The 13,697-nt window shown below is 36.2% G+C and overlaps 1 protein-coding gene across 3 annotated transcripts; it reads right to left on the reverse strand.

Annotated features, from left to right (window-relative positions):
- Positions 1 to 200: 200 nt before the first annotated feature.
- Positions 201 to 12,252, reverse strand: LOC132280178 (DNA topoisomerase 1-like). Of its 3 annotated transcripts, none has more exons than XM_059782313.1 (16): positions 11,893 to 12,252; positions 9,062 to 10,430; positions 8,662 to 8,856; positions 7,750 to 7,830; positions 6,212 to 6,271; positions 5,988 to 6,082; positions 5,701 to 5,857; positions 5,387 to 5,512; positions 4,990 to 5,070; positions 4,694 to 4,784; positions 4,437 to 4,575; positions 1,500 to 1,563; positions 1,317 to 1,406; positions 931 to 1,034; positions 674 to 842; positions 201 to 593 (listed from the first exon to the last, which is right to left on the reverse strand). In XM_059782313.1, exons 2-16 carry the CDS (start codon positions 10,385 to 10,387, stop codon positions 525 to 527), a joined length of 2,847 nt encoding a protein of 948 aa, XP_059638296.1. In that variant the 5' UTR covers positions 10,388 to 10,430; positions 11,893 to 12,252; the 3' UTR covers positions 201 to 524. The 3 variants fall into 3 exon arrangements, with proteins under 3 accessions (XP_059638296.1, XP_059638295.1, XP_059638297.1); XM_059782312.1 differs by having other exon boundaries at positions 1,500 to 1,568; positions 4,442 to 4,575; positions 11,893 to 12,251; XM_059782314.1 differs by having other exon boundaries at positions 1,500 to 1,568; positions 4,442 to 4,575; positions 9,062 to 10,375; positions 11,893 to 12,250.
- Positions 12,253 to 13,697: the final 1,445 nt, after the last annotated feature.

Genomic DNA, 13,697 nt, shown 5'->3' on the forward strand with positions numbered 1-13,697 from the left:
ATTACTTTTACCAATAGGTGAAAAGCTTCAATGCTGTACGAATTAAGCTTCTGCCCCCCATACTTAAAAGTCATAGCCAGCTTTGTCTCTCAACATCTACTGGGGCCCCATGCTACAGACAAATATTGGGTATGATTGAAATTTCAAGAATAATAAGCCTCAACTCTATGCTTCAAAGGTAGTAATTTTTGAATGAAACCTATCAACAACATAATGTCCAATTCATGAAATACTGTCAACTCATTAAAATGTTAGTAATACACATCTGAAAATCTCAAAAGAGTTTCAGCAGACAATTCTTGTTGCAGCTGCTTAGCAAGAGGCAACTGTGAAATATGTGAGGCAGGCAGGAGGGGCCAACTCACCCAATAATTTGATTGAAATGTCTAATACAACATGAACTTCCCGCTGGAACAGAACTAAAAAAGAAAATAGAATTATCCTCAGCAGAAGAAAGAGGGGGAGGGGGAGGGGGGGCCTGTGCTAGTACAACTATAAAAAATAATAAAATAATAAAAAAAACATCAGAATCTGAACTCGGGTTCAATGTCCATTGCCCATGCAAACTTCGCCAAAAGTGACTTGTTGAATATCTGCAAAGAAGGGGGAATAATAGGCATTAACGGAAGAGAATTTGAGAGAAGGTACCTAAAAACTATTTGCAAACTATTACCTTCTCAATGGGAACTTCATGTCGCTTGCACCATGCAACTGTGATTCTAGGATCAAGGTAGTTGATCTTTGATGTGCCCAATGCCACAGTTTTCAGATTCTCTTTGGTCTCCTTATCCCGCTCCATTTTTTCAATCTTTGTGTTGTTTTGAGCTATCTTCCTCTCTAACCTGTATATAATATTTACCGTTAGCAACAAGACAGTAATCCATTAAAAGGCTACGTTAGGCATGAACAAGGATGCTATAAAGCTATTACGCTTCAGGGGTCAAGTTCTTCTTTGGCTTCCCATCAGCGTTCTTCAATGGAGGCTTCCCTTTCTTTGCCCGAGCCAAATCTGTTTGCAACTCATCCAGTATGCCCTACAGACAAGAAACAGATTAAGAACCATGAAACAAAACATTATCACAAGACTCGAGAAAGTATTAAGGATGTTCACTACAAGTATGCTCAAGTACATACAGGTTTGCCTTACTATTCAGATCCTTGGAGGCAACACACCCATGTGAGAACACATGCATACAAATGTGCACGTAGAACCCAGACAGTGTAAAAACTAATGAATGCTTCAAACTCAATCACGAGATACAACATCACTCTCCCAAGTATCAGCAACCAAACTAGATTCCAGAAATGATCATTACCTTTAGTTCGTCTATCTTCTCATTCAACCTCGTCATTTGTGCAGAATGAGACTTCGAGACACTACGTTGATGATTACAAATGATTGCAACCTGCAGAAAGGCGAAATTGAACTTTCCAAAAACAAATTGAAATGAACACAATGACTGGTTAATAAAATCCTTTTACCAATGGACGTATTTTACCTCCTTGTTTGCATGCTGATAAAGTACAACTTTCTCAGCAACATCTCCACCATTTGTTTCACTGCTCAACTGTCATCATCCCGAACAAATTTTAAAGAACAGATATAAGAGGAAATTCTAACAAAAACATCCAATTAAAGGGAAACAATAAAATAGAAGACGGAGGACTAATGAGGGATTAAACATTGAAAGAAGCAGAGGAATTGTCTCTCATTAACACTTTCTTCCACCTGAAACACAAAACTAGTGTTCCAGTATCATAACATGTTAACAGTCCTTTCTTTTACTTCAAGTAACCTGCCTGCTATGAATTATGCACGTAAGGTGTCATGAGACTATTATCCAATGTGGTCCTGAAGGGGCAGATCTGTTTCAGTCCAATGAAAGCAAGCCCAACCAGGCCCGGAGACGAGCTTAGTGGCACCATCCAGCCCAAAGGGGAAATCACGCCCAGTGAGAGGCCTTGCTCTGTTGTACCAATTATATAAGAGGTAAAACCCAAAGGGAATCAGGCCCATGAGGCCCACAATGTAGAAGCCAAGCAAGAAAACTAGGGTAAATGGAAAGGTTATAAATAGAAAGAGTGACAGAAAGAGAAAGGATCTTGTTAGGGTGATATTTTGTACTAAAGGTCCCCATTAATTGAGGGCGTTAGGAGGCATAAATTGGATATATACGTAATCTTCAACATTATTTGCACAAAGAGACCACTCTCAAACTCGAATGGTGTTTTAAACTTAGCAAACCGAGTTTTTACCATCACACCAAAAAATGACCCCTTAACAATGAGCATGTTCATAATTTACATGCTCACAAAACTACCAACCTTCTAATTACATCTACTGACTACCCTATGGCTCAGACTGACAGTGTGTACACTATGAAGTTGCTTATTTGCTCTAAATCTGGAAAGTCCATAGCAAAATTTGACACGGTCTTCCTTTTTTTTTAAGTTTATGATCTATTATGATTGAACATCTAGATTTCGTTTTTCTTCAACCACTTTATACTAAAAAGCCAGTATGAGAATTTGGTGAGCAGGAGATAAAGGAAGAATCAGATGGAACTTGCACAGTCGATTCATGGATAGATTAATATGATCATGGCAAAAATGATTTGCAACAATTTTGGACGGTCAAAAGTGAAGAGGCAAAGACCTTTTGTTTTCGCTAAGCAGAAAAAGAAAAGACTAGACTGTGACACGTAAACAGTAAAAACATGCAACACAGAAATAACATTTAAGAAGAAGAGGGAGAAGATGAGTTCCACATCACTACGCAACTTTTCTCCAATATTGTCCAAACACTAATTTGCAATGACAGGCCTTTAAATTTTAGTAAGTAATTGGGCGACAAAGGCAGCACATAATAAAGCATGAGAATATCGTAACTTGATATCTACCACTGGATTTACCAAAATCTATGTTGCACAGATATGAGATGTGTGACACTTTTGGTTGGATATGCACCTAAAAAACTTGTCCAATAATTCAATTTTATTTTATTATTGCTTAAAAATGAGTGAAATACCTATATTGAACACTATGTTTCATAGACATTATTTTACTCTATAAATTAAAATAAAAAATATTAAAAGAATACGAATATTTAGCAGTGTCCAACCGTCCATGTGTCTTTTTGCTTTAAAATTTGGCACATCCAACGCGTGGATAGATACCCACTCCTGTCACGTGTACCCGAGTCCATGTAACGTAGACCAAAATAATTCCAGAAGCCTCTTGCAGGCTTTTGCCACATAAACTTCCAAGTGAATTGGGCTTGTCCTACAAGCACATCCAGACCACCTCATCAAACACTCACATTTTTTTAGAAAAGGTCTTCTGGGTCTTAAAAACCACTTTGGAGCTTCTCGAGAACTCCCTAAACACTAGTGAAGACTACAAAATTTGCTCTACTTTCAACACTCCAAACCATGATCAACTTTTTCAAAGTGAAATACCCTCCTTGTAGATAGCAGGAGAATGAAACAAGGGGCTAGTCATTGCAAAAAAAAAAAGCATTAACTAAAACAAATTAAGAGTTGGGAACACAGCGAACATATTGCTTGGTGCAATGCAGAGAGATTGGGCTGCAAAGCATGAGAGTCTCAGTTAAAAACTGAGAAACAAGGGCAACCACGGAAGCAAATAAATCGAGAGATTAAGTTTGTACTTGGTCAACCATTCCAAGCACAATGGCGACCCGGATTTATGACCTTCAGCAATGTCTATGTAGTGTGCCTATATGATACAGACTAGGTTGGGATACATATACAGATATGGAAACTGTGCAAAATGAACCCAACTACTTTCTTCAAGCAAAGAAGAAGATCACAATCAATTCCAGCCACTTTCTAGTCCAAATTGTGGCTTCAGATCATCCCCAATGCTCTTTTTGTATGAAGGACAAAAGGTGGACAGAAATGAAAGTACCAGAGTAGAAAAGGTATCTCTAGGAAGGGTCTTTCCTTCATTTTGTTTGGTTAGAAATGGGTATCACATCATATTACCATTATAACATATTAAAGAAGAGTTTAAATATATTTCATTAAGAACTTCTTCGGATTGCACTTACAAGTTTGATCTTTTCTTCAATAAATTGAAGGCTTTTTAAGGGCAAAAACATATGTGCATGTGTGTGTGTGTGTGTGTGTGTGTGTATAAAGGGCTTCACGTCCTCTTTTCTAGCCCCTTTTGGGAGAAAAGGTTTTAGTGGTCACTCTCCCCCCTCCCTTCCCACTCCCCTTTGAAACTCTATCAATTTCCCTCCACCTTGAAATCCTTCCCTGCTATCAACTGGACCATAAATGCTTTCAGGGTTTCCAGAAAGATTTTTTGAAGCTTCACCCTTGTACCACCTTTTCAGAAAAGCATCACAACCAGTAACATAAAACATATATATGGCACATAAAAGAAATCTGAAAACTTCCAAATGGCACCTTACCATCTCATCCAATGTGATAGATGCATTATAAGTACGGAAAACTTTCGCCGTGAGGCCAGGCATCAGTTCCTTTAGATGAGCATTCAGTTTACTGGTATCCAGCTTGTCAAAAAGATCATCACCGCCTTTTTTGCCTGAAGAAATACATAAAAGAAAAAAAATAAATACTAGTAGATCCTAATCAGTAAACAGATAGGAATTTACCGGCAAAAAATAAAATAAACACACACATACACACATGCATGTACTAACCAGTTCGGAACTGTTGAATAGCCTTGAACACAGGAAGTTCGACTTCAACCTCATTTTGGTATCTAATTGAGTCTTTACCAAGGAAGTCAAACTGGAACATAAGAACAAGTTACTTGAAATAAGTTGTACAATAACAAACAATATTGCATGGTTACAAGTTTCTACAAGTTTAAATTGATTCCACTTTCTCTCTTTGGTAAGTTAACCTGCAAATATTAATTTTACCTCTCTGGCAAACAAAATCCAATCATGTCAATTTTAAAGTCTTACTACCTGAGACAAAAAACCCACCATACCTTCAAAATATTTGGAGGACTTGGTTCTACATTTTCTACTTTCAACGTACAGCAACCAACGGTATCAGCTTCATCATCATCCTGCAGAATGTGCCAACCACATTATCAGAAGTCTACGTAACTTGTTGCTTTTTTCCTTTTATTTTTCTATTATACTTGCCAAGCAAGAATAAGAATAAATTTTTTAGTACAAAAATGCAAATTAAACACAGGTGTGATTAACTATTCGCCACTTTCTTCTTAACATCCTCTGTATCACCATGTCCTCTCTTCACTCAAAGAAGTACTCAATCCACTCAGCAGACTTACCCAATGACTTGGGTAGGCTACACAAACACTTATTTTGAACCAAGTGCTCAAGAAAGTTACAGACTGAAGCACATTTGTACAACTATACCTTCTCATTGCCTGCTCTGAGAGCTAATTTATCAATAAGGTAAGTAGCAACCGCAATTTGCCGCTTCGTGATATCCTTACTTGCAAAGTCTTTGGTGTATGCTGCTCTGATGCCTCCTATGTAGTCCTGCACTCAAATATTGTTATAACTGCTACATGAGACGATACAAAATATTATCTGAAGCAACACAAATGACACTGATCAGAAGTTATTTTTTTCTTTTGACCCCCATAACCCCACGTCTCCCTTCTAGATGCCATTTCAGCAGATAATTCCCATTACGAAGTTTATTGGTGAAATTTTAAATCAAGTACCTTCAACATTCTTGCTTTCTCATATTTCTCCTTGTCACTTTGCCCCTTCAAGGAACTGCTAGCAGCCAAGAACACGTATTTGAATTCCTTTGGATTGATTGGATCATTCCAAAAAGCTAACCACGTAACTGTATTGTCATGCCTTATTTCTTTCCAGCTGCAAAGATAACATATATTTCAAATATCAACCTTACTACAAGGAAACATCTTAAACGAAGAATGACTTTGTTTCTTTTCCAATTAAAATTGTGTGGGAAGAAAACAAGGTAAAAAATCAAAATCACCACCTTTCACCAGGGATAGGACATTCCGGAATTGGGGCATTCTTTCCAATATTAATAGTAATGTCACTTGGACGGATACGTCTTTTTAACTTTCCCATCTGATACCATAAAAATACCAAAAAAGAAAAATAATTAAAGGCAGTTCAAATGACAGCTGCAACATAGCACAAATTTCAGCTAGGACTATTTAAAATTCTCCATTGTTAGTAAGAAGATGCCACTAGAACCTTTGGATGCTCTCCACGGCCTCGGAACAATCCGGGTGGTTCAACTCTGAAGTTTCCAACCTGCAGTTGAGATCAACATCAGATTCTACATGTATGCTCGAGAATAATGAGAAAATGCATTGAAACCAAATATACAACTTTGCCTGAATTATGTTACAACAAAAAGCAAAACAAATATATTTCACAACCATAATGAAGTGAATGTGCAAGGTCTTTTCATACTTCAAAATGCAGAACATATGAACTGAAAACAGCAAACTGAGAAAATCAAAATTTTATCTGTCAGGCAGACATCATCACTTCGGTGAAATACTAAATACATGGTACAAATATTACTTTGTGATGCCTCTTGGAAACATGTGTTGGTTGCAAATGGGAAAAACATAACGGACGAAGCAAAAACTACTAGATATCAACACTACTTTTTTTCATTCTATTTCCGAAAAGGGGTTCCTGTAGAGAATCGCTAGTGCCTCTGGTGGCATGGCTCTTCCGTCGTTCAAAAGGTCTCTCAGCCGCACTTAAAAGGGATAAATCTTTCTTTGAAACCGTAAAGATTATCATAAATTACAATATAATTTATCACATCCTGCAAAACCCACGAACTAACACACACATCATGTGGTATTTGCATGAGGACGTAGTTCACAGGAGGTGCAAAAGAATTCTTTCAGAACCTCCTCAAGCTCAAACGTTTCACTAAAAATGCCAAGACATATGCACAATTTTTTTCTTACATATACAAGTGGTTCATCAAGGAGAAGACAAGATAAGAGAAAAAAGGAAATCAATCATGTAACCTAGTATATTAAATAGAAAAACCATTTTCCTGTAACTGTACAAAATAAATACACAAATAAAATAAGAATTCTGTAACACCGACGTGTTTGATAGTAAAAACCTGGACTTCTTAGAGAAACCAATGTGGTAATGTAGAAGAGATGAAGATAGAACACACGCAAAAGAGATAGTTTCTGATGTAAAAGGGCCTTAAGTGTTACCATGAAAGGTTTGAACTCAAATAACAGTCTGGCACATTATTTCAAAATCTACTTATGGTGAAAATTTTCAACCAATAGATGGGAGATGTCAAAGCTACTCTCTGGCCTCGAATTTCTTGTCCAAACACTTTAGCTAGGTTGGATGGTTGCTTCACTTTCATGGCACACTTCAATCATTTCATATCACTATTTTAAAGCAGAAAATATCGTAGAAAAAGTAAAAACAAAAGATATGAAGAAGAGGAAAGGGACAGGAGGGCAGATACACACAAGCACACAACCCAAATTGAAGTAAAACCTAAAGTATGTCTATGTCAACTAACAATTACTGATATTCCCAAATTAACATCTATTATTATTGTTCTCCAATTCTTTGATCAAGAGTAAAAATCAAACTCATAAACCCATTCCTCCCCCATTGCCAGCACTTTTTTCTTCTTATTTTCCAATTTGTGACAGATAAATAGTAAATTTTATATTCTAAAAAACAAAGCAACACCCCAAATTCCAAAGCCATAAATCAGAGCTAAAGGCAACCTTCTCTTTGACACCATCGACGATAGCCCACATATACTTCTCCTCTTGTTTCAATTTATCTTCTTTCAAGGCCTTCTTCTCCTGCATAAACAGTAACCATTAGACATATTTTGAAACTAGATGGATAATCAAATTTTAGCACGCTATAAATTACCCACAGTAGTCATCACGCAAATACCATCTGACAACAAAATCTGAATCTATCTACATGGTTCAAACACCATCTAACATAGTCGCACTAATCTGCAATTAACAATTGATACACCAAGTATAATTTTATAGTGAACCAATGGTTATGCAAAGTTCCAGTGTCAATTGAGGATGTCAAAATGATTTCACCAAAATTTGTGAACCTTTACGTTTTGTAATAAAAACAAGCAAAAATGTTCCTTGCAATCCTATAAAATTCTTTTTCTTTTTCCTTTTTGTCTTTTCTGTATATGTATTTTGGCCAAGTCAATCGACCCTACAGAACATTCTACCATATAGAAGTCATCAGCTTCTAAGAATGCAGGGGCAGTAGGTGAAAATTTTCCCCCCCAAAAAAAGGCTGTTGGAAATCCAAAGATCTTCATATCAATGCCAGAAGTCACCAGCTTCCAAGAATGCAAGGGCAGGAGGTGAAGATTTTCCCCCCAAAAAAAGGCCGTTGGAAATCCAAATATCTTCATATCAATGCCAAACAAACAGTTGGGATAACATACTGGAACAATTCAAAAATTACCCAAGAAAAAATTTGCCTCTGCCCGAATCACATCCTAAAAACTTCAATTAAGACACATTTTCTAATGGTAATTATGGAATAAAAAGTGACAAAAATGAAAATTCATGGTTTGTTCAAATTCAGTATTAATTCAAAAAGTTGACTTACAATCTCCTTTGGCATAACAAAGTGAAGAGAATTTAACTTACATCAGTAGTCATTTGTTTCTTCTTCTCCTTTTCCTTTTGATGCCATTCATATATTGGGGTGAAATTGCAGTCATCCAACTTCTGAATTACATGGTTCTTCCCAAGTATCTTTCTCCAGTCAGTCATGAAATTCTCTTTGAATTTAGGTTTGTTCATATAATCAGTATCTAACATCACTGCAAACATTGTTGCAACCTGGAAAGATGATTTATAAATAAAAAAGACAACTTAGAAACTCTGTTGAGACAACTTTAAGGATTTCAAGTTAATCAATCGCAGAGACCCCCAGACCTCAGCCCCCAAAAAAATAAAATATAAAAAATATTTAAAAACAAAAGAAGGAAAGGAAAGGGAAAAGAGGTGAAGGAATTCACAAGTGAGTTATGGGAGCAGAGCGCACCTCCTCTTGTTCAGGAGTCAAATCAACTGGCTTCCCTTTGTAGAGCATCTTGACCCCATGAGGCTTGTATGGAGGCGGGAAAATGACTCCATTGTGAACTAGGGTAATCCATTTCTGCCCTTCACCAGAGCTAGGAGGCAATTTCGATGACTTTGAGTATTTTGAGTTTTTCATAACTTTGTTAGGCTTCTTAATCTTTTTTTTGATTGAAGTAGCAACTTTTGTTTCTTTTTGTCTTGCAGATGATGATTTATTACCTGATGCAGCTGCCTTTTTAATTCTCTGAGATATTGGAATATCATCATCATCAACTTCTGCCTTTAGTTCTACTTTCACAGATGCTTGCTTACTACTAATTGATGTAGATACATATGAAAGCTTCGTTTTTTTAACTGAACTCTGACTAGAAGATTTGATCTCACTTAGAGGTCTCTTATTGACCACTGTAGAAGGTTTTCTAGGTTGATTATCCCTTGTGATGGAACCATTTTGCTGAAGTTTTGATGCCAAAGGTTTATCTTCGTCAGAATCGTAAAAATTACTAGTAGATGCCCCTGCATTGGACTTCAATTGGAACTTTGATGACAAAAGAACTTCATCATCCGAATCGTCAGAATATTTATTGACTCCTGGTTTCTGAGATGGTGGTGAAACCAAACCAGAATTTCCAGGACCACTGTTACGATGGTTGGAGTTTCCCTTTGATGATCCAACAGTGGATCTAGCACCTATGGGTTTATCATCTTCAGAATATTTACTGACTCCTGGTTTCTGAGATGGTGGTGAAACCAAACCAGAATTTCCAGGTCCTCTGTTACGATTGTTGGAGTTCACCTTTGATGATCCAACAGTAAGTCTAGTGCTCAGGGGTTTATCATCTTCAGAATCTTCGGAATCATCATGTGACCGAGCAGCAGGTTTAATCAATTGCTTCTCCTCCTTAACAACAGTGCTTGTATTCTGTTTAGATGAATGTTTTGACTGGTCATCTGTCATTGATGCTTTTGAATTTGCTACTGGTGAATTTCCCACCGATGCCTTGGCAGATGAAGTGGATGCATTTGGGCTTACTATAGGTGATTTTGCTGGTGATGTCCTGGCAGACGAAACAGTCTTACCCTTTTGAGCACTTAAGCTTCGACCATTGGGAGAAACTACACCGGGGACCTGCCTCCCTGATTGTCCATCACTCTTTTGCGATGATGACTTTTTTGTTTCTGAGCTGAGTTTATTTTGCTTTGATGTCCGTCGAAAAACTAGGGGCTCATCATCCTCTTCATCATAGTCATCCACCATTTTTGGTTTGACACAAGCCTGAACAGCCATTATCCAGATATGTACCGTGTCAATGTGTATATCGGATAAATTTCTGAAAACATATTTTTCGAACATGAGGAACAGGGAAAGACAAACAATAACATTAACACCCATATGGATTTAGAAGGAAAAAACATATGAATCAACCTTCTGTAATACAATCCTACAAAGAAATCAAATATGTGCATCATAGCTACAAAAAGGCCACTAAGTACTATCTCGTATCAATAAAGAATGACTTTGATGCAATGAAATCCCATCTAAAGGGAATAGCAACGGTTGAAGCAAATCTGATTTCATATATAAGCAAACAAGTCATTCAGTTTACACAATCTCATTAACCTTAGACCCCATAATAGTAATGTTAACAAACTAACACTGTTATATGAGAAAGAAACTCCTAGGGATCCCTTTGCTAGAAGAGGCAAAACCTGTCCACAATTCAGCCAACAAGAAACCAACCCATTGGCATTTGACAACTTTTCAAATTTAATTTTTTGATTCTTGATGAAAACAAATCCACTTATTACTTTTTGGTATACACGGTAATAAAGTGCAGTTTATGCAAAGGTTAATATGCCAGTTTTGGATACTAAACCCATTGCAAGGCATCCTCCAAGAATTTCAAGAGCAAGTAGATCACTAGATCCATTACAGAATTCCATCACTTACTATACAGCCATACTTCAAAGCCTTATATAAGTTTCTACTCAATCATGAATGTCACACAATGCTTCAATACACGTAACTGAAGCAGACTTGAACTCAGAATGGTTATATGCAAAAAAAGGACCTTGCATTGCCATGTTCCAGTCACCATGCAAGGTGCATGCCTGAGTGGAACAACATAATAAAGTACTTTTTATATTTTTCGATAGGTAGAACACAAGTACATAACCAAAAAATATATCAAAATATATATGAACTGACATATTAAAAATATAACTAGCCTCTTAATTTGAATGATGCCTAAAATAGTAAGCATACATGACAATTCAGTAAAGGAAAATGACCAATTTAAACTAAAGCTACACAGCAACATAATTCAAATTGAAGATTCTAAACAAAAGGGGGGAAAAAAAAATTAAAAATGGAGACTTTTTATTTCTACAAATCATTAGAACAAGAATTGAGATTTTTAATACACAGAAATCTAATTGTTTGTGTGTAATGTAATTAGCTATCAGTCATATATACTCACAGAAGCTTGGGTAGATTCGGATTCCAGGAAATAATCAGCAACTCAACAACAAATTGATAAATCTATATGGTATTCCTTTCTCTCTAGCTATACATGCATATATATAATATGAATTAGAAGAAAACGAAGGACCCTCCTAGCGTTTCAAACCCTAAATTTCAGATATCTGGCTCAATAACAACATATCCAGCATTTATTGTGTTACAAACCCTAGATTCTAATTTTCTGTTTCTTTTATTAAAGAACAAGAAAAGCAAACATGTATAGTATAGATAGATAGATAGATAATATAGAGAGAAAGGGGGGTGCTTACCACCAAGAGAGAGAGGATGAGTAGGATCCGTGAGGGGAAGAGAGAGAATCTGAATTTGAGGTACCTTGAAACGCAGGTGGAAAGAAGGGGACGATGATGGTGGTGGTAGAGAGAGAGAGAGAGAGGGTAGAGCCTACGATGAGCTGAGGAAGTGCATACCAAATAAACCCAACCCACAAGAAGGAATAGATGATAGATAGGTCTTAGGCGCAGTATCTTTCTTGTTTTCTGGTTCCCGACGCCAAACCAGACCAGACCCGAGCGGAGACCGGCTACGCTGTTGACACTTCAGGTACAAAGCCCAGACCCGGACGGACCCTCGAACGATTTTGTGGTTAAGGGCCTGTTTGGGAATCTTCGTTTATGGACTTATTTCAAGTCTAAAAACCAACACGCCAACACGCTTTTACGTGACCTGGTTCAATTTTCAGACCAAACCTCGCTAGTGCAAGTGCATCAGTAGATGTGGCAAAAGTTGACACAATTGGTCAACATTGTCTAAGAAAACTAATAAGCCACGTAAAGTTGGAGTTGGAGCTGAAGTTGAAGCGGAAAAACGATAAAATTTAAGTCAGATAAAATTAAAATACGATCAAAAGTGTGAAATGTGATAGCAGAAGTGCACTCCAAACATTTTTTTTTTTATATTTTTTTTACAAGACAAGAAAGGTTAGAAGTAATCCACTGAATATACTAATCGAGACATGAAAGAGACATTCAATAAAAAAAAATTGTGCGACGTAAGTAAGAAACTATTTTTCAAACTTGTAGTCTAATTATATTTCTATTTGTATAGTCGTATTTTATGAGAAAATTTTTTGTCAGACAAGTCTTGAGACTGGTGGTCAAGGGACAAAGGGTGTGTGTGGTAGTACATAGTGTTGGTATTCTATCAATTTAATATCTCAACCTGTTGTATTGAAATATCGTTTATGTTTATGGATGTAAAGCTGGTTTGTGCCAAATCATTGTGTTTGTGATGATTGATTTATTGTGGTCCGTTGGATCTCCATATTTGTGCGTTGCTACTGTCCCAACACATGAACCTAACAAGAAATTTGTTAGTATTGTAGTAATTGTATCAAGCTGATTAAATAATCATATTGTATTATAATTTGGGGAACTAAAGCCATTTTATCCAAATTGAACCCCTAACTCGATCATATCAGGTCAAGCTTATGACATTAGTCAATATGTATCAACAATTTTAATAGATGCCAATATTTTCAAATCAATATTTTTTGTTAATACATGGTATTGTAATAAAATCGAAGTAAATCAATTGTGTGATTTATTAGGATGGAATGAAAGATTTAGTTTGTATGAAATTTTATTCACTATTTTATTTTATTTTTTGGTTAAATTTGTAATTTTTAATTAAGAAAAAATTAAAGATGTTTTTTTGAATATCACGTCTCTATTTAATAAACATATCTTATTTTGTATCACAGTTTTTTTCATATGAATAATAAATGAATTTGACATGTGTAACAGAATATTTTTATCTTGTTATGATACAATGACAATTTGTTAAAACGATTTATTATACATTAGTACTAGGTGCATTGGAATCAACTCCGAAGAAATAAGGTTTCATTTTAGATCGATTGCAATCCTCCGCACTGCAGCAAATACAATTGAGAAAAGGGATTTTGATTTCGATTATTTTTTTCTCTGTGTTGGCTTCTGAAAAAGCCACCTTTCGAAACTTCAAAGTTCACCAAACACATTAAATAGTTAACACTATCCTATTTTTTTCTCTCTTTTAATTTTTTCTGTCAATTAATGTTATTCTTTCTTCTTCT

Source organism: Cornus florida, unplaced genomic scaffold (assembly GCF_030987335.1).
Source record: "Cornus florida cultivar Cherokee Brave unplaced genomic scaffold, ASM3098733v1 CherokeeBrave_3.0.0_Hap2_Chr10, whole genome shotgun sequence".
NCBI lineage: Eukaryota > Viridiplantae > Streptophyta > Magnoliopsida > Cornales > Cornaceae > Cornus > Cornus florida.